Below are 20,090 nucleotides of genomic sequence, written 5' to 3'. Positions count from 1 at the left end.
GATATTTCTGCTATTATTTCTTAATTATATACTAAATTTGCATTGCTTGTATTATACCTATCTGCATTATATTATTAATATCATCGAGATATCAAGGTTTTATTCCCATAGAAGCAGACTGTGCTCGATGCTTTACGTTACGCTATGCGACATAGAAAACACTGTTTCGCAAATTCATAGTATATTAATTAAGTATTACATATTAATGTAATAGTTGCGATCGTGTGATGAAACAAGATAAAAAAATGAATTATACTAGAAATGAACAGTTAGGCTTTTTTACATCCCTAAAGTGAACCGATCCGAGTGCCAAACTTCTATTATACATACATTACATACATACATACATACATACATATTGTGTAATATAATAGTTATATAGGATTGTATTTTCCTTGCCGACTGAATGCCATTACTCTTGTAATTCAAATAAATTAAATGTGCGATGTTATATAAACTTACCCTTTCATTTGAAATATGTAATAGACAAGAGACAAGGAGAAGCTTCAATTCTGTGCTGTGGTTCTGAAACTTTTGCTGTCGAGCGCAGAAAACGAATCAACTGCGCCCTACAGAAAAAATGAGAAACTAAATTTCTGATCTGTTTTACCTTTTTCACGTCTTTCGCGCGTAGTTCTCATCTTTCCAAAGTTCTGGAAATCGTAGTTCTCACTATATTTTCAGTTACTCCAATTTCAATATTTTATAACCTTTTTACGATTTGGGTAATATAAAGACCAAATCTGTTCAGCAGAGGCGGCGTAAGTAATTTTTGGGAACTCGTTTCTTGCATCACCTTAAACTATACATATACGTCGGTATTTCAGAATGTGAAACACCAATTCCCACGAGATGATAGATCTATACTCTATACCTCGTTTCTGCTTATAAGTAGTTTCGGAAAGTAACTTGCCGATGATAATTCTAACCGGACTTGATCCGTGCAATCGATTTTATTCATATTCCATTCGAATTAGTAAGAAGACGGCATAGCAAACGTTACTTTTCAACATGGCTTCATACGTGCGGTAAGTTAATTATTTTCGGCCTTTTAACCTTCAAGAATTGAAAATATCTGTTCTTTTGCAAACAACTCCGAGTCAGGATATACTTAATTTTTATTGATTTCTATCGATACAAAAATATAAGCGTTATAGTTCTTATAGTGTTTACTTTTATAATTCAATCATGATCACGCTGACGTGTCCATGATAACATCATATTTGATATAAATAATCTGTTTTCTTTTTTTTTTTTTTACCAACACAACATTACCAGTACTAGTCTACTTTAACAGCTTTGTTCATAAAATCGTTAAAATATGTATTTAGCGTAAATAAAGAAACAGATTTATCGTTAAAAAAGGAAAAAAATCGCATTACACGAGAAAAGCACGTATTTATGTATGTATACATATAAATAGGTAGTACGTAAGTACATAAATACAATAAGAAAATCCGATTAATTGAAAATAAAATGTAGCTGATATCGATAAGATCAACATGGTTTAGATTTTATAAGTTAATCATAAGTTATTCATATTGTTGTAGGGTAGGATTACTGTTACTATCGGTCTGTTCTTCCTTCCTTGTTGATGCAGTTAACAGGGATACATTTAAAACATGCGAGCAAAGCAGTTTTTGCAGGTAAATTTTCGCTCTTGAATTACTTGTAATCTAATTAAAATTAATTAATTTATTATGTTACATCGTTAGACGCTGTAGAAAAGTTGAACCTGGAAAAACACCTTATCAACTTTCGTTAGACACGTTGGTTAATAATAAGTCCAGTATAAGCGTAGATTTATTTAATAAGGATACATGGGTTCTTTATATATTGCAATTGACGGCGCTAAAGGACAATACATTCAGGCTTCGTATCGGTGAAAAGAATCCGTTACATCCGAGATACGAACCTGAACATGCTCTTCAAGATCAGCCTCAAACGTCTGAGTTAACTTTAGTTGAGAAAACTATAGATCACGTTACTGTAACGAGCGGTGAAAATAAAGTTATATTGTACGCTAGTCCATTTAGAATTGATTTATATTCTGAAAATGTACTGGTTGTGTCTGCTAATGCAAGAGGTCTCATGAGATACGAACATCATCGTACAAAGCCCAAGTATGTCGATACGATTACAAGCGTTATCATTTTATTTATATACAATCCGTTTAATTTCATTTTTTGTTCATCTGTGGCTTAGGAAAGGCGAAGAGGAAGAAGAAGAAGCAGAAAGAGAAGGAGAAGAAGAAGAAGAGGAAGAAGGAAATGTTGAAAATATTGAGGTAGCAAATAATACCCAACCTCCGGGTGATGGAGCGGAAAATGATCCGGGTGCATGGGAAGAGAATTTCAAAACTCATCACGACGCGAAACCCTTTGGCCCTGAGGCCGTTGCTTTAGATTTTACCTTTCCAGGATCAGAATATGCGTACGGTGTACCAGAGCATGCCGATTCTTTTGCATTAAAGTCAACTAAACAAGCTCATCCGTACAGATTGTACAATTTAGATGTGTTCGAATATGAAGTGAACGAGAGAATGTCGCTGTATGGAGCGATACCTGTTCTCTATGCTCATGGTAAAGAGAGAACAACTGGTATCTTTTGGCACAACACTGCAGAAACATGGATTGATATTTTATCAAGCGCGGACAATAATATGGTGGAAAGCATTGTAAATTTTGTATCAGGTTCCGTTAAAAAGTCTCAAGTGGATGCTCATTTCATGTCAGAATCTGGTGTAATCGACGTGTTCTTTATGTTAGGCCCAAAGCCTTTAGATGTATTTAAACAGTACAGTAGATTAACAGGCACGGCACCGTTGCCGCAAATGTTTTCTTTAGGATATCACCAATCTCGTTGGAATTACAATGATCAAGATGACGTAATACAAATAGCAGAAAACTTTGATGTACACGATCTACCTCTAGATGTTATGTGGTTAGATATCGAATATACCGATAGCAAAAAGTACTTTACTTGGGATGAAAGGAAATTTCCGAACCCTACCGAAATGATACACAACTTGACCGGTAAGGGTAGAAAATTGGTCGTTATTATCGATCCGCATATTAAACGTGATAACGGTTACTTCGTTCATAACGATGCAACTAAAATGGGTTATTACGTTAAAACGAGAGACGGAAAAGATTACGAAGGTTGGTGCTGGCCTGGAGCGACATCGTATTTGGATTTCTTTGATCCAGCTGTGCGAGAGTATTATATCGGTCAATATAGTTTAGACAAATTTCATGGTACTACAAATGATGTATATATTTGGAATGATATGAACGAACCAAGCGTATTTAACGGCCCTGAAGTAACAATGCCTAAGGATGTAATCCATTATGGTGGTTGGGAACATAGAAATGTCCACAATATAAATGGATTTTACATGAGTATGTCTACATATGAAGCTCTCTTCAGAAGATCCGGTGGCAGTTTACGACCATTTATATTAACAAGATCTTTCTTTGCTGGATCGCAACGTTACGCGGCCATGTGGACCGGGGACAATACCGGTGATTGGGATCATTTTCGCATTAGTTATCCAATGTGTCTTAGTATGGCTGTTTCTGGAATGTCATTCTGCGGCGCAGACGTTGGTGGTTTCTTTAAAAATCCAGACTCGGAGCTGTTTATAAGATGGAATCAAGCCGGTGCCTGGCTTCCATTTTATCGTCAACATTCCCACATTGAAACGAAACGACGCGAACCGTGGACGTTTAACGATGAAACTACACAGCTGGTCAGAGAGGCATTCAGAATGAGGTATTCGTATTTACCGTTATGGTATACGATTTTCCGAGAGCACGAAATAACTGGGGTTCCTGTAATTAGACCTTTATGGACCCATTATCCAACTGAAACAGAAACTTACGCTATCGATGATGAAATACTAGTTGGAGATTCTATACTCGTTCGTCCAGTTTTTCAGCCATCCGTTACAGATGTTAGCGTATACTTCCCTGGTGAGGGCAAAGTAACTTGGTACGATGTTGATACCATGCAGCCATATCGGCAGGCAGGCTTAGTTAGTATACCTGTTACTCTTCACAAAATTCCGGTATTCCAAAGAGGTGGTTCTATTATTCCACGAAAAATGAGAATACGCCGTAGCACGGTCGCAATGAAAAACGATCCGTACACTTTGGTAGTTATCACTGATTCAGCTGGCAAAGCTAATGGAACGTTGTACATTGATGATGAAACCAGTTTTGAATATCGTCATGGAAAGTATCTCTATTTAAAGATTAATTTTCAAGGGAATAAATTAACCAGCACGTTTATAGACAAATTAGCTTCGTATCAAACAGAGAGCTGGTTAGAAAGGGTAGATATTGCGAATCCACCTAAAGGAGTTAAATCAGCTGTATTAACTTCGTCTAGTAAGTATACCGAAATTTAACTTAATGAATTCAAAATTACGTTTACTATAAAAATTTTTATTATATACTATATTTCAGATTTGGGAAAAGTTACTTTGGAGACTAAATACAATCCGAATAACAATGTATTAACTGTGCGCAAACCAGGTGTAAATATGGGAGAAGAATGGACTATCGAATTAATCTATTAAAATCGCATTTTTATTCATCGTAAATTCAATAATCATACCAGTAATACCAATTTTCTATTCACGCAATTTTTCTCAGCTATCTGTGATCAAAATATCATTGTATACCGCAAAAGAACAAAAATACAGTGTAGTAGAGGAGTTAATGTAAATGATATATTTATTATTTTGACAAGCTATTTTAAAAGCTATTTCTGTTTTTATCGAATAGAGTAAGAACGTGAAACCATTATTCAATCTTTAAAACTTATATAATTATGCATGTAAAGAAAGAAAAGAAAATACATCGTACGTATTAGAAATATAAACGTTGACCACATACGTATATCTCGAAAGAATATTTAAATACTTAATTAACTTTATGAAGAAATTTATCAACATTTTGTAAAGGAACTGTGAACATGAAAATATAAAAGAAATATCTAGGATTTAATTAAAAACAAAGAAAATATGTTTTATTGAATCAAATACGTTCTGTCGGTGCTTGCTTATGAGCTAAATACAAAAACGCGATTGATGATAAAGCAGATACCAAGAAAATAACGTCGAACCATCTATGATAAAAATTAAATTGCAATTCTCCTAAAACTTGTGTTATTATAATTCGATATTCTGCAGGCATATTCATGCGCATCAGAAGAACAGAGGACACGAAATACATTCCCTGAAAATATATAAACCTATGTATTATATTAAGAAATCTTTAAGAAGAAAATTCTTACCATTATTTGAGCAAGTATAAGTACAATAATATTCGATGATTTGCTACTTGATATAGCATAAAAAAACTGAAAAAGAAAACAATAAAATAAAAATTTCGAATATTAATCAATGATAATTTAGAAGATAATGAAATAATAAATATGTATATATACATATATGTACCTTTGTAAGTGTTAATAATAAACCGCGAATCGATGTAAGAACGATACAGCCAACAAGATAAAACGAAATGTGTTGTGACCAGAATGTAACATCAATATTAAAACCCATCCAATGTACTGCAATTTCAATTGCTCGAGTTACAGGATCTTTTTTGCCGACACGATCAAAAACTATATTAATCGTTGACTGAAAAGTCAATATAAGACAAGATCAAACGATTGACCATTACATTTTTCAACACTATGTTTTTTGCAATCAAACTCCCATTAATACTTACAATAAATATTTTCCAAGTACAGTATACAGAAAAAAAGTACCCTAAAACATTGAAATATTTTCCTTGCCAAGTAGCAGCCCATTCTAAACGTTCCCTTGCAATCTGAATGTCGTGTGCTTCTAAAAATAATTGTCTGGACAATTCCTCCAGTGCTGTCACTTCTGTTTGTAATTGTTTAATGCCTGCAAATTTATGAGATTATTTATTCGATTATTCGATTATAATATATATCATATTTCATACATTATTGAACATTATTGAAGAATGTAATACAGACTTTCTTGATTACTTTTAGTACCGCTTAAAGGCCCGAGCATACCCCAAAGCCGAGAACGAGCTTCGGTCTGTCCTACCACTTCTCCTTTTTTACCTAATGCTATTCTTTTCTTTTTAGCAACAATCATGTCCATTGTTTGTAACAACCGTCTCTCTATAGCTTGTACATCAGCATACGTTACTGGCCTCATAAAATAGGCCATCGAGGTATACGGATAATTAACAGCACCAAATCCTGACAACAATGCCATAACGGTAACACCAATTACTCCTATTCTACTAACACCTTGTTCGATAGATAAAAGGCCTTTTTTTGGACTTAAAATTGGAAAAGGATCTCCCACTTTCCAAAACAAGTAAAGGTAAAAAAGATATACGATAACTGTTAACGGTCTTATCAATTTCAGTCTTACTGCAAAAAAAGGTATAATAAAGTCAATAAATGATAGTATAAGCGACGCCAAATATAGGAAAACATTTAAAATACATACCAAATCTAATATTACTGATAATAAAATATGCTATGTAAAATGGAATCAGGACAATTACCATAAAGAGAAGCATATAAAGACCAACGTTCCAATGAAAATATCTAGAACTAAAACAAATATTGTTATTAATATTCGATAAGGAAAAACTCTGTTTGCTTACCTAGAATCAAGAACTCCTACTATTTCAAAAATAATTAGCTCAAACATAGTACAAGACAATGAAAATGTTGTGGAAAAAATTAATTGTACTAATCTATGATGGACTTCATAATCCCGAAATAACTTTTTTACAAAAAATACCCATCCTCCTAAGAAGAAAATCACCTGGAATATGCAATATAAATAAATGGAATATGAACTGCAAGTAAAACTATTAAGCCTGACAATGCACGATCTAGCATCTTAAATTTAACTCGTTTACAAAATAAATCACACGATTTTAGACCACTAGATTTATTAGGGCAGTGTCAATATTCATACAGATAACATAAATTACATTTACATCTTTATTAATACAATAATATGTTATAAAATTTTCATTTCATTAAATCTTCAAATCATCTCAAATAAGTTCACACATTAATCATTTGAAACAATATCTATCAAAAGTCTACATATACTGAAAATGTTTTTAAACAAAATCTCAAATGAAACATTTCAATAAACGAAGAGAAATAATAATTCATAACCTAACTGTATAATATATACAAATCCTATTAAGATTAAATTTGTATTAAGTGGAAATAAATTTCCACCTGTGTAATAAGAATCACGAATGTATCCTCCAAGAAAGCCATGTTTTAATAATATCGTAAACAATTCGCATTGCGAAGCGTCAAATTTTGTTCTTGCTTGCAACTTGACAGAATGCCTCAACAAAAACAATCCAGATACAGAAAGACATGCCTTTGTTGTTATCGAGGGGTTACGATTTTCGGGGTCTCAAACACCCCCAGGTGAAAACTTTGATGCCGCTTTCAGCAACGTACTAACTGGAGAATGAATAACATTTATATGATTTAGCATATAGTTTAATACAATAAAAAGTGATAATTAATTTACTAAAAAAACAGATAAACACTGTTTTAAAAAAATTGTTCAGAGTATCATTGTTTACAATTCACCATGATACATTGAATTTTATTTTGTCGTAAGCTGTATAAAATACAACTAAAAATTACATATACATACATATTGGATTTCCAAATAATACATACATTATAATTATTTCTTTATTCAAATCATCAATTCCTCAGGTTGCATTCACAGTCTTGTTTATTTCCGTGTTATTATTCAATGCCACAATTGACTAGAAAAGATACATACATGTGTAGTACCATGTACATTTTTACATGAAATTTACCATATTTAATAAAACACTTACTTCATGTTCTCTATTATCATCAATTTCCTTAAGTGCTTCTCTATATCTATTAAGAATTCTTTCGGGAGGAGATGTTTTAATAAGTTTTTTAGGATATTGAAAGTTTTTCCTTACCGGAGTAAAACCTGATTTAATTGAAATACAATAAATACGTGTTCAATTGTTTAATGTAAAAGAAGAATAGGTAGAGACATACCTGTTGGAACATCACGGAATAGATCGTCCACGAAAAATTTGTCAACTTGATTGCGGATTGTTTGCATTTCTGCAATAATTTTACTATTCATGTTTGCTGCATTCGAATTTTCACTTTCGAGCTTCTGACTCACTTCCATACATACGTTTATGAAAGCTGTTTTACATACATTTAAGCATTTTGCATGTTTATCACTTGCACTGTAAACTGTCATATACACATCCTGCAAATTGTATAAATTAAAATACAACTATGACAGATGTATGATAAATAAGTAATAGAATAAATAATATTGATACTCACATTAATTGCTGATAAAACGAGGCTTGTATCTTCTTTCATTTTTTGTTGTATCTCTCTTATGTTACGTTCCACGCAATTTTTGTAATTTGTTATTGTATCACAATTTTTGCTTAAATCTGCTTGGAATCGATCTATTAACATTTTACTTTGTACGATAGTATTTTGCGTCAACGTCCGTGACTACGAAATACAATACAATTATAAAAATAAGAAAATAATCATTTTAGTAGTCTTCAAACAACAATTTGAAAAACTTTTACCTTTTCTGTTTCTACAGCAACCTCTTGTTTTATAATTTGTAAATTATTTTTTAGTTTATTTTGTAAATGATTTCCTTCTTCTATATTTATTTGGCAAGCATTTGAAGCTTTGTTATTTACAGTATTACATGTTTCATCAATGTTATTTAATGTAGCACACGTCCAAGAGTAATTTTCCTCGTCCTCTTTTTGTAATTCGTCGAAACAGTGTTGTAATTCTTTCATTATCTGTAAATATGAAATCTCAGAAATACAGCAATTTTATTAATTATATAAATTAACATACCTTTGCAAAATTTGCACGTTTTTTCATAAGAGTATTTTGATTGTGCCGAATATTTTCAATATTTTCTTTCACTTCCTGAGTAGCGTTACTTAAATGTTCACACTTGTCATTTGAATGATTAAAAATTGATGTTATTAATTTCTTTGTAGATTCTGTTAAACTGTCAACTTTATAAGAAATGTCAGTATTTAATATTTCAAAATTTTCAGCTATTTTATTTTCCATTAATTGATGAATTTTTTTTGTGGTACTAAACAGATAATTTGATATGCTACATTCTTTTTCTGTTATGGTTGTAACATTTTTTATTTCGCCTTCAAGCCATTGTTGATGCCTTAAATTCTGAACAAATAATACACACACACACACACGCGCGCGCGCGCGCGTGTATATATGTATATATATATTTTAATTATTATTACGAAATTTATTATATATTAAATTAAATAATATTAATTTTATCACTTACAGAATCATTTATGTTCTTTTTTAATTCGTCAGTTATATTTTGCTCACAATTAACAAGATTTGCGGATATCGTTTCAATTGATTTATCAACAGTTTCACTAAATAAAACAGATTGCGCGTCTAAAAAGTGAAATAATAAGTACTTGATGGCAAAATTTGGTATTTTTATTATGTATCTCTTTTTATTATTATTACCTATATTTTCCTTTACAGAGGTACAGAATTTCATTAAATCCTCAGCATGTTCTGAAATATCAGCTTGAATATTTATAATTCGTCCTTTAATATATTTCTTAAACTGTTGCCCAAGACACATATTTTGCTGTCCAACTTGCCTAAAAAGAACCATAATACTAACTCAAGTGTCCACGAATAATTTTAAATTATTTATCTTTTCCTATGAAATACTTTACATTTTGCGATAAATTTTGTCGTGAAGTTTATGTACATCTGAAGTAGCTGTGTCAGCTACATCTAAAACCGTTTGAACTTGCGACAAAAGAATATCTTCGGTAGATGCATGTTTTTCAACAAGATGCTTTTGCTCTTCCTTCTCCTGTTCTGATAATGCCAAATGCGATGATGTCATCATCAACGCATTTACTGTACTTTCTAATCGATTTGTTGTATTTTGTAGCTCATAAGCTTGTTCAGAGTTTTTTGATTTTAATTTATTAAATAATTGCTGAAAGAACAATTAACATTTTATTATTATGACAAACATTGATCTAATTAATGTAATTTTGATATAAATAATTACCTCCTTATAATGCATAGCTTCTTCAAGTGCTTTAATGTAATCTAATTTCTTTTCTACTTCTTTATTCTGAAATTCTATCAATGATTGCATTTGATTGTAACTATCTTCATTTAAATAAATTCCATTGCGTTCACGAGTTGCCGTTAAATCTTTTTTCAATTTTTCAATTTCTGCTATATATTCTTGAAGCAATGCTTTCGTGGAGAATTTCTGATTAACTTCAGGTCGATTCGTTATATTTTTCGCACGGTGTGCATAATCCAAAGTTGATAGAGATTCTTCAAGATTAATACTAGCAGGAGATACTGTTGCAATTATGGAAGTTTTTGTACGTCCACCCAAAGATTCTTGGAGCAACCGCGTTAATTTTGATTCTCTACACATAAGGAAAAAGATATTTAAAAGAATTTTAAAAGTTTTAAAAAATTGACATTTATATAAGTATTACCGATATGGTACATGCGGAGTTTTTTCTACAAGAGCTGTTATGACACGACTTAGAGTTAACAGAGACTGATTAATATTGCCTGCTTCTCTCGCTCTTCGATCAACAGCACCCGACTTTCCAATATTTTCACTACCGGCTAAATCGACTAAATTTAATTTCCCTGTCTTTACTAGCTCTTCACCTTCTAAAGTATATTCCCTTATGTGAATGGTAATGGAAAATATTGTATGAGAACGACTAAAATGAATAAATGTAATATTATATCAATATTAAATCCTCCAATAAGTAGAGTATTATCTAGAATATAAACCTGGAATGAGCATTCATTAATGTAGTTGCTGTTTGTCTCTTCTCTGATCCTCGTTGAAGAATTTTAAATACTTCAGTTTTATTATGTATGGACATTTCCTCTAAACCGTGTACAATCACTGAACCTTTTTTTGTTGGATCCTCGTATATCCTGTCAAAATTCATGTAAAGATACACAATTTGCATTATACAGATAAAACATATAGTTACCTTATTTTAGCAGCTTCGTCGCTAGGGGATAGTAAATCAAATATTTCTTCGTTATACAATTCCAAGAAGCTGACTCTTATAGAATATTCTTGTACCTCTAATACGCGTAGCTCATCAAATAAATGGCTTAAAGCACGTGGTATGATTCCAGCAGGAGTATCCTACATGTTACATATTTATTTTTTTTAATACCATTAAAACAAGATAAAGAATATAAAAGTAAATTTACTTGTTGCCAATGTAATGATGGATCATTGTCTATTCCTTCCATAGTAAAAGTTTTTCCAGTACCAGTTTGTCCGTAAGCAAATACTGTGCAATTGTATCCAGCCAAAACTTCCTCCACCAATGGATTAACAACCACATTGTACACTTCTAACTGAAAGTATATATATTATCAATAATCGAAAGATGGTAAAATACTCTTAATTAAATTTAAATACATACTTGTTTTGAATCAGGTCCAAATACTTTGTCAAAAGTGAATTTCTTTGTATATTTATCGTATGGTGGTCTGTCACGTACGATTATTTCTTTGTTAGATGGAACATCAACTACTGTTGTAGATTTTCCAAATCTTTCGGAATCATTTATTGGTCTATTATGAAACAGAAAAATATTAATACAGCATTAGATTTTAATATAAAATATGACACCTTCCTACTGATCTAATGTACTTATGTATATAATACAGTTACCTCACACGAATGTAAACTTGTATATGTTGCTTCTTCTCTTTCTTTGAATTACGTGTATCGTTCATTTTCTCATAAATGAAATATTCTCGACACTTTAACCGATTTTAATTTCTCTGTTCATACATTTGTTTTTCACATAAAAATGCAGTCCTTTTTATATTGTGTACATATGTACATACAAACACTTCCCCTTACAATGCTAACCGTTGAAGAATTTAAATGTTGTGGTTCACCTAAACCCTTATAGAGGTCTCTTACATCACATTATGAAAGCAGACACGATTATCATGCCGGCTAGGCTCTGCTCTTTGCATACAGACCTTAATTTCATATTGGGGTGTCTGGGACCCCTTAAAGTCATGACCATTCGGAAACAAAGGTATTTCCAGTCTTTTTATATCCGTAGTCACTGCATTGCTTTTATAAATTTGAAATGTTTGAATTTAACGTATTGCTGCATTATCGTGTGCCACTGTCACTTTTCTTTTTATTAATTACACTTGATATCCTTTTAATATGAATGATATCGACGAGAAATTAGTTAGTCAAGAGAAAGGTAAGAACAACGATTGGTACAAATATTTAATTTTGATGTTATATCTTATAAGGTAGGTATTAAAGTAAATCATTTTGAATGTATGATATTCAGTGCTTTACAGTATTGCACATATTACCCTAAATTATAGCTTACAAACGTAAGTTTTCTAGGAATTGATGTCCGTAAATCAGCAGAAGAAATGGATGAGCAACGTCAAAAGACTCTTGCTTATGAGTACCTATGTCACTTAGAAGAAGCTAAAAAGTAATCTTCTTTTTGAGATTCCAGTAAATAAGTAGTGATCTGTGCATTTTTTTAAATAAATTCTTACAGTTCTTAACTGTTATTAGATGGATGGAAGCATGCCTTAGAGAAATACTTCCACCTACAACTGAATTAGAAGAGAACTTGAGGAATGGGGTGTATCTGGCAAAACTTGCTCATTTTATGGCACCTGAATCTTTGCCCCTTAATAAAATCTATGATTCTGAACAGAAGCGTTATGCAGCAGTTGGTTTACAGTTTCGTCATACAGACAATATTAATCATTTTCTGAAATCATTAAAATCTATGCAGTTACCATTGGTATGTATTATGAAGTAATATATCTCATATGAAGTAGCTTATATTAGTTTAAAGAAATCTCTTTTATCAGACCTTTCAACCAGAGACTACAGATATTTATGATAAGAAGAATATGCCACGTGTTATATATTGTATTCATGCTCTTAGTACTCATTTATTTAAACTTGGTAAAGCTCCACAGATTCAAGATTTGTATGGAAAAGTGAACTTCACTGGTATCTATGCGATAATATATTATTAAGAAGAAACATACGTGTAGTTAATGGACTTGATGGACCTTGACGAACTTTATTTCTTTCAGATGAAGAAATCAATGCTGTTAGTAAAGAATTGAACAAGTATGGGATTCAGATGCCTTCATTTCAGAAAATTGGTGGACTATTGGCAAATAGTATGGAGATTGATGCAGCTACGCTTCATGCTGCGGTAATAGCGATTAACCAGGCCATTGCATATAAAGTATATTTATTATTTCTTTCTAAAATATTTTGAATGATTAACAACTTGAATGATTAACAAGTATTTTGTTTTAAGGATCATAATAAAATATTAACTGCGCTTCAGAACAAAGTAGTACAAATAAATAATATTAATCCTTACTACATTAAGGAATATAGCGATACATTGTCAGAGGCAAAGGATTCTAAACAACAAGCTGCTCTAAATAGAGTAAGGGAATATTTTTTCTATGATCATTTTTACAAGTTTTCATTTATTAATCGATACAATTTTCAGTCTCTTAACGATAGCTATGTGCCAGATGTATATGATGAATTATTAACTCAGGCTGAAATTCAGGGACATATTAATTACGTTAATCGTAAGTTATCGAGCAATAACAATTATTTTATAATTTTGCATTTTGTTTAATTGTGTATATTGTTTTTAGTTCACTGTGCAGTGGAAAACATAACTCATTCTATTCATGAGGACACTGATGAGTTTGTAGATGCATTGAAAACATCAATTTTGGATTTAAAAGTATATACATATTTTATATCGCTAGTTTTATTCGTATACTTTTTTATAGCATTATAATTAATGTGGATGATTTTGTTTATTAGAATGTTGCACGTGAAAATGCAGAATTATACAAAGAACAATTGATGCAGTTATTAGAAAGTTCTGAATGGAATAATACATATTCAGAAAGCAATCATCATTGGAAGCAATTACTTCAAAAAGGAATTGATAAAGCAAATGAAACAGCACTTAAATCTCGGAAACGTTAGTACCTTAAAGTAAACACCTAACAACTGAATATAATAATCAAATATTTTTATTACAGGCGAAGAAGGTGTTAAACTAGTAAATTCAATATTACAAAATAGTTTGAAAAAGGATTTCTGTGACGCATTAAAAAATCCGAAGCTTGGATTAATCAAAGAAATTGATGATTTTGCGATACCGCTATATTATGAAGAAATGAAAATCGATCGTATGGAATCTCAGGTAAAAATGGAAAATAGACGATTACGATCTTTCTACTAATTGCTATTAATATAAACCTGTTTATTTAACAGAACGACCTTTCGTATAGCGATATTGTAGTGAGTATACGTGTATTGTCAATGATCGCAGAGATCAGTAAAGCTGTAGACACGGGAAATCCAGATTTAGTTTATCAAGCATTACAAAATCCGGACTGTCATGTTTCTGTAAGTGCAGTTGTGTGCGGTATAAGTGTTTTATTCATAATAAAAAATCATTGTTATTTCAGGGATTGGATCCTGAGAATAAGGTAAAGTATTACAGAGCACTGGCAGTAGTTCGGTGTGAAAAGCAAGCAATATCCGAGGAATGTCCTTTATTAACATACATTGATATTCAAGAGTGTATTGATGTTGTAAATGAACAATGTCAAAATGATGATGTTGGTACGTCTATTATAATATTATATGCCATTCCGATATATGTTTTATCGTGTGATATTTTAAGATTGTTTAATTAATATTTCTTTTTTCCCCCCTTTTCTTATAGTAATACAAGTACTGCGTCAATTAAATTTAGCTGTTGTGGAGAACGATCGAAAAGGAATTATAACTGCTTTAAAAGATACCGCTTTAAAGTTGCAGAAACCTACTTCACCGGAAGATGCATCTCTTTATTTGAAATTGTTTAAAAAATGTCTCGCTGAAAAACACTTTGATGGTTCTGAATTATGGTTGGAGGATGTAGAAGCAATAACAAAAATCGTTGCTGCTGAAGCTGAAAATGTGCAGAATGGTACGGCACATATATGACTTGTTCATTTTGCATATAAACTGTTCTGTTAATATTCTGTATTTCATATGTTTGCAGTGTGTACATTTTTATCCCAAGTAAATTTAGGTTTACAACGAAATGACATGTTATTTACGATTGATTGCCTCCAAACGTTTGGTTTTAAAATATCAGATAAATATAAAACAGATTGTTTTCAAAGCCTCTATAACTTACAAAAGATGAAGGTACAATTTTCTGACACATTGTACATTAGTAAGAATATTTGATCTAATTCAATGACTTGTTTGGTTATTGTATTCTAGAGTGAAAAATACGAGTGTGCATTTGTTCGTTATATTACTCCTAAAGGCAATGAATCGTATTTAGATTTACAAAAGTATAATTATACCTGGGACTGTCCAAAAACCATATCGGAAACATATTATATCAACATGGAAGATATCAAGGTATTTTATAACTAAGCAAAGTAGAATAATTATGTTGGAAGAACCCTTAAGCATAATCGTATATCATTGGTTTTAGGGAATAGTAAAGAAAACTACTACTACTACTACTACTACTACTACTACTAGTGAACTGGAAGGACATACAATAAGTAAAAGGATAATTCGATTACAAGCTTGTATACGAGGATATTTATTACGAAAAAGAATTTCCGACAGATTCGCATATTTCTATGACAATGCAGATAAAATTATTCAAATACAAGCCTGGTGGCGTAGTATAGTACAGCGTAAACGATATGCTAAATTAATAGCAGAAAAAAAAAGAAATTGTAATAGTGAAAAATTTCAAAGTACATATTTAAAATTTCGAAACAAATATATCAACATATTAGATTACTATAGACAACATGTACGTAAAATTTAGTATTTATTTATGATCAATACATAATAATATCATGTTTCTCACATTTTTTTAGGAGGAAAAAATAATGAAAATACAAGCTTTGTGGCGTGGTCGTGCCGAAAGACGTGCGTTTCACTCATTGCTGTATACTGAAAAACCACCATTTCCTGTTGTACGACATTTTTCTGCACTTTTAAATTTTAATGCAGAAGATTATGATAAAGATTTACAGCTACAAGTATGAAAATTTTTAATTTTTCAATGAAATTACCATTGTCTAAATTTTACAAAAGTTGATTTGTTATCGCAGCAATTGAAACATGAAGTAGTACAAAGCATACGTCATAATCAAACTCTGTCACAGCAACTGGATAGTATGGACATAAAAATTGGTTTACTTATACAAAATAGGATCACGCTACAAGTATTGTTTATAAAAAAATATATATATATATATATATATTAGGTTCTCAATTTGTTAAAAATATTATGCTGAAGAAAATTAAAATATTTGTAGGATGTTGTAGCGCATGGAAAGAGTTTGGACACACTTGCAAAACAGAAGAATTCAAACAGAGATCAAAAAAACGCTTTATCAGATAGTGCTATTTCACATAAAGGTTTAAAATCTTTAACGAAAGAAGGTCGGAAAACGTTAGAGGGATATCAACATTTATTTTATGCGTTGCAAACTAATCCGACGTATTTGTCGAAGCTTTTATTCCTTTTGCCACAAAGTAAAACGAATAAATTTCTTCAAAATGTGATTTTAACATTGTATAATTTTGGATCAAATATAAGAGAGGAATATTTATTATTGAAACTCTTTGGTAGCGCATTACAAGAAGAAATCAGGTATGGCTATAATTGTTTAAGAAAATAATAAAAAAGAAGATTGAACATAGAAAATCGTGATGATTGTACAGGTGTAAATTTCAAAAACCATCTGAAGTTGTAACTGGAAATCCACTTGTATTAAAAATGGTAGTGAATTATGCGCGGCAATTACATGGCCAGAGAGCTTTAAGACAAATTGTTGGGCCAACTATTGAAAAAATTTTAGCCGATCGAACATTAAGTATAGAAACAAATCCCGTTGATATTTATAAGTGCTGGAGAAATCAATTAGAAATGGAGACTGGAGAGACATCGTAAGTTTTTATTAAGTATTAACATTTCTGTTCGTATTGTAATTTTTTTTTTTTCTCTTCTTCTTCTTCTTCTTCTTTTTCGTTTTTCCTTTATAGAACTCTTCCATATACGGTAACGCAACAACAAGCTTTAAATTATGAACAAGTACGAATTAGGTTGAATAGAGGGATACAATTGTTGCAAAGTACTGTTTTAGAGTTCTTAAATAAAATAACAGAATCCCGAGATTTAATACCCTATGGAATGTTATATATGGCAAAAATTTTAAACGATTCTTTGACTGAAAAATTCCCAAATGCTCCAGAAAAAGATATTCTCAAAGTAATCGGAAATTTGATCTATTATCATTTTATCAATGCAGCTATAGTAGCTCCAGATGCTTTTGACATAATAACGTTACCGATCGATAGATCATTGTCAAACGATCAACGAAGAAATTTAGCTAGCATTGCAAAAATACTACAATTTGCTGCTTCCAAAAAGGGGGTGATTATTTTGATAACAGTTTTACTATAAACCAAGTCCGATTCATTTTTCTATGCGCATATAAACTGTTTTAGTTTGGAGAGGAAGCTACACATTTAGTCTGCTTAAATCCGTTTATAATTGAATGTCACGAAAAATTTAAGAAATTCTTTCGTTACTGTTGTCAAATTGAAGATTTAGAAGAACACTTTTGCATCCACGAATACACCGAAGCCACGCTTATTCACAAGCCTGAGATTTACATTTCGTTACAAGTAAGTGATTGATTAAAAATTATTTAAATAATCGAATGTTAATGAAAGATTTTTAACAAACCACAGGAAATCTGTGATACTCATTGTCTCATGCTAGAATACCAAGATCAAATAGCGCCAGATCCAATGGATCCCCTGCATGATTTATTAGATGATTTAGGTCCTGCACCCACCGTTGCATCTCTACTAGGAATCCGTAAGTAATGATAAATTATATTAGCGCATTTAAACTTTTGCAATATTATATTATAATTATTCATTAGCTGACACGATGTGCGAAGCAAATTTAATACGGTTTGGAAAAACGGAAGTGTGTCTGGTACTTACTAACAAGTTTCAAGTACAAGAAGATGAAGATGCCAGTTTAAACAAACTTTTTATAAAGACTAAAGAGTTGTTGGTTTCTGTACTTCAATTTTTGAAAGGGCAAACATTAGTAGAGGCTTTGGAAACAAGTTGTTCTCCTGTGCAAGAAAAACTCTATACTGTGAAATGTTCTAGCATATCGCCTGCTTTAAATATCATTCACAAGAGGTATTGTATATTAAAGCAGCTCGTAAATAAAGAATAAAAGAAACATTTATTTTCAGTTCGTCTTTAAATGATTGTAAACTTCAACTTCGCGCTTATCTTAATAAACTTGAACTTGGCGGATGGGTGAGTCAATCAGATGGATATCAGAATATCATAACAGCAGTGGCTAAAGATCTTTGTAATAAAGGAAAGTATCGAATCATTCGAAATAAGGAATTACAAACTTTACGTGTAACTAAACAAAGACTAGAAGAAAAATGCAAATATTATCAAGAACAGGTAGAATATTATAATGAGTATATACAACGTTGCTTGGAGAACTTACATACAGGAAAGGGGTATGTATAAAGTTTACAATTTCGTATTTCATACTTTGAACAGATACATATTGTTTATAGATCATTGCGAGCATTTAAAGCCATTCAGAAAAACAATCACGGTAAGTTGCGGTCTAAAATGACACTGAAATATTCCGCGGCAAAGTTACAAGAAAAAGGGATATTGTTAGAAGTGGATGGACTTCCACAATCACAGTTTAAAAATGTAATTTTCGAAATCAGTCCAACAGAACACACCGGACTTTTTAATGTACGTTGTAAATTTATGGGGGTTGAAATGGAAAAAGTTGATATTGATATACAAAAGTTACTTGAACTACAGTTTGAAGGTGCACCGATTATGGACATGTTTGGTAAAGCAAAAGTTAACGTTAACTTGTTGTTGTATTTATTGAATCGAAAATTTTATGGTAAGACTTGAAAGAAAAGAATGAAATGTGTTGTTTATTAGTATGACAATTATGCACTTGTGCAATGTTTTATTATAATTATGAATTTTTAAACAAAAATACGTCGCGTTTTAAATTTTGTATAGCCTACGAATAATTTTTAGTAACATAAATTTTGTAAATAATTCCACTTATATAAACTGAAATTTTTAGTACAAGATTCGTTGGTATGTATATATGTATGTATTATAATAATTGATCAATATGAGGTAACAATTCAACGAAATATATAAATTTTACAGAAACCTCGTGAATGATAAGATCATATTATGTATAAAAGGTAAAACCAGCCTACACTGATTCAATTACCTTTATCGTTAATATCGTATGTCAGTTACATTTAATGATAATATATAAAAGATTTTATTAGAATACTTGCTTTTAAATTATAAATGTTTTAAGAGAAGTATTTTTTTTTATTTTATTTTTTTTTTTATTTTTAATTTTTATAAAAATAAGTAAACTAACGGTAGTAAATACTACTGTCGAGGGAATACTCTTTTTCTTGGTTTATTTTTACAACTAAACTTAACTTCAGCTGTGTGCTATTTTTTATTTTTCAATAAGGGATAATTTGAATATAGTTGTTTGTATTATATTGTATACCGTTAAAATAAGGTAAGGCATATTCTCAGAAATTTTTAAACAAATACAATAGGCTATCCATTATTATTTATATGTTCCTATATACATATTTTATATTATTCTTTAAATATTGGATAACCCAGTATTTTTGTGCACTTCATAAAATCTAAAGTCGAATTATTTCAACACAAACCCGAAATTTCTATCATGTGTATATTTAATTCAATAAATTCTATTTTGTAAAATATACTACATAAGGGCCTG

At 31.0% G+C, this 20,090-nt stretch overlaps 4 protein-coding genes across 9 annotated transcripts; 2 read left to right on the top strand and 2 right to left on the bottom strand.

Annotated features, from left to right (window-relative positions):
- The first annotated feature begins 611 nt into the window (after positions 1-611).
- Positions 612-5,650, top strand: GCS2alpha (glucosidase 2 subunit alpha). 2 transcript variants are annotated; one of them, XM_034317500.2, is made up of 6 exons: positions 612-761; positions 828-1,028; positions 1,551-1,646; positions 1,716-2,123; positions 2,206-4,391; positions 4,470-5,650. In XM_034317500.2, exons 2-6 carry the CDS (start codon positions 1,012-1,014, stop codon positions 4,580-4,582), a joined length of 2,820 nt encoding a protein of 939 aa, XP_034173391.2. In that variant the 5' UTR covers positions 612-761; positions 828-1,011; the 3' UTR covers positions 4,583-5,650. The 2 variants fall into 2 exon arrangements, with proteins under 2 accessions (XP_034173391.2, XP_034173392.2); XM_034317501.2 differs by lacking the exons at positions 612-761; positions 828-1,028 and adding an exon at positions 1,275-1,403.
- On the bottom strand, positions 4,739-7,395 carry GPHR (golgi pH regulator). 4 transcript variants are annotated; one of them, XM_034317520.2, is made up of 8 exons: positions 7,264-7,395; positions 6,669-6,832; positions 6,509-6,615; positions 6,019-6,429; positions 5,742-5,923; positions 5,465-5,650; positions 5,302-5,367; positions 4,739-5,243 (listed from the first exon to the last, which is right to left on the bottom strand). In XM_034317520.2, exons 1-8 carry the CDS (start codon positions 7,303-7,305, stop codon positions 5,043-5,045), a joined length of 1,359 nt encoding a protein of 452 aa, XP_034173411.1. In that variant the 5' UTR covers positions 7,306-7,395; the 3' UTR covers positions 4,739-5,042. The 4 variants fall into 4 exon arrangements, with proteins under 4 accessions (XP_034173411.1, XP_034173412.1, XP_034173413.1 ...); XM_034317521.2 differs by having other exon boundaries at positions 6,031-6,429; XM_034317522.2 differs by having other exon boundaries at positions 7,203-7,340.
- LOC117601120 (kinesin-like protein Klp61F) lies at positions 7,361-12,059 on the bottom strand. The gene is made up of 17 exons (XM_034317498.2): positions 11,831-12,059; positions 11,580-11,730; positions 11,362-11,511; positions 11,133-11,293; positions 10,924-11,073; positions 10,614-10,850; positions 10,166-10,541; positions 9,819-10,090; positions 9,601-9,740; positions 9,407-9,525; positions 8,938-9,279; positions 8,652-8,879; positions 8,392-8,571; positions 8,089-8,311; positions 7,893-8,017; positions 7,726-7,817; positions 7,361-7,500 (listed from the first exon to the last, which is right to left on the bottom strand). The coding sequence occupies exons 1-16, from the start codon at positions 11,893-11,895 to the stop codon at positions 7,761-7,763; spliced, it is 2,976 nt and encodes a 991-aa protein (XP_034173389.2). The 5' UTR covers positions 11,896-12,059; the 3' UTR covers positions 7,361-7,500; positions 7,726-7,760.
- Positions 12,060-12,226: 167 nt separating this feature from the next.
- LOC117601118 (ras GTPase-activating-like protein IQGAP1) lies at positions 12,227-19,508 on the top strand. Of its 2 annotated transcripts, none has more exons than XM_034317488.2 (26): positions 12,227-12,386; positions 12,539-12,632; positions 12,719-12,953; positions 13,024-13,168; positions 13,255-13,412; positions 13,488-13,622; positions 13,689-13,773; positions 13,843-13,934; positions 14,018-14,180; positions 14,242-14,405; positions 14,477-14,611; positions 14,674-14,830; positions 14,934-15,179; positions 15,255-15,403; positions 15,482-15,625; positions 15,702-16,034; positions 16,102-16,266; positions 16,339-16,452; positions 16,546-16,883; positions 16,955-17,179; positions 17,276-17,666; positions 17,741-17,920; positions 17,987-18,116; positions 18,184-18,454; positions 18,511-18,792; positions 18,853-19,508. In XM_034317488.2, the coding sequence occupies exons 1-26, from the start codon at positions 12,347-12,349 to the stop codon at positions 19,211-19,213; spliced, it is 4,932 nt and encodes a 1,643-aa protein (XP_034173379.2). In that variant the 5' UTR covers positions 12,227-12,346; the 3' UTR covers positions 19,214-19,508. The 2 variants fall into 2 exon arrangements, with proteins under 2 accessions (XP_034173379.2, XP_034173380.2); XM_034317489.2 differs by having other exon boundaries at positions 12,324-12,438.
- Positions 19,509-20,090: the final 582 nt, after the last annotated feature.

Source organism: Osmia lignaria, chromosome 16, assembly GCF_051020975.1.
Source record: "Osmia lignaria lignaria isolate PbOS001 chromosome 16, iyOsmLign1, whole genome shotgun sequence".
Lineage (NCBI taxonomy): Eukaryota > Metazoa > Arthropoda > Insecta > Hymenoptera > Megachilidae > Osmia > Osmia lignaria.
The sequence above is the reverse complement of the archived record's forward strand: the minus strand, read 5'-3'. Positions and strand labels throughout refer to the sequence as shown.

What these genes read in the sequence shown, in the direction of transcription:
- LOC117601118 (XM_034317488.2), top strand. Translation starts at nt 12,347, where the DNA reads ATGAATGATATCGACGAGAAATTAGTTAGTCAAGAGAAAG. An exon ending in ATAACTTACAAAAGATGAAG is followed by an intron (nt 15,404 to 15,481) that starts GTACAATTTTCT and finishes ATTGTATTCTAG; the next exon opens with AGTGAAAAATACGAGTGTGC. An exon ending in TGCATCTCTACTAGGAATCC is followed by an intron (nt 18,117 to 18,183) that starts GTAAGTAATGAT and finishes ATTATTCATTAG; the next exon opens with CTGACACGATGTGCGAAGCA.
- GPHR (XM_034317520.2), bottom strand. Translation starts at nt 7,305, where the DNA reads ATGGCTTTCTTGGAGGATACATTCGTGATTCTTATTACACAG. An exon ending in TCGTGATTCTTATTACACAG is followed by an intron (nt 6,833 to 7,263) that starts GTGGAAATTTAT and finishes TGCATATTCCAG; the next exon opens with GTGATTTTCTTCTTAGGAGG. An exon ending in GTACTTGGAAAATATTTATT is followed by an intron (nt 5,651 to 5,741) that starts GTAAGTATTAAT and finishes TTGACTTTTCAG; the next exon opens with TCAACGATTAATATAGTTTT.
- GCS2alpha (XM_034317500.2), top strand. An exon ending in GAGCAAAGCAGTTTTTGCAG is followed by an intron (nt 1,647 to 1,715) that starts GTAAATTTTCGC and finishes TTACATCGTTAG; the next exon opens with ACGCTGTAGAAAAGTTGAAC. An exon ending in AGCTGTATTAACTTCGTCTA is followed by an intron (nt 4,392 to 4,469) that starts GTAAGTATACCG and finishes ACTATATTTCAG; the next exon opens with ATTTGGGAAAAGTTACTTTG.
- LOC117601120 (XM_034317498.2), bottom strand. Translation starts at nt 11,895, where the DNA reads ATGAACGATACACGTAATTCAAAGAAAGAGAAGAAGCAACATATACAA. An exon ending in AACGTGCAAATTTTGCAAAG is followed by an intron (nt 8,880 to 8,937) that starts GTATGTTAATTT and finishes TCATATTTACAG; the next exon opens with ATAATGAAAGAATTACAACA. An exon ending in ATTCCGTGATGTTCCAACAG is followed by an intron (nt 8,018 to 8,088) that starts GTATGTCTCTAC and finishes CAATTAAATCAG; the next exon opens with GTTTTACTCCGGTAAGGAAA.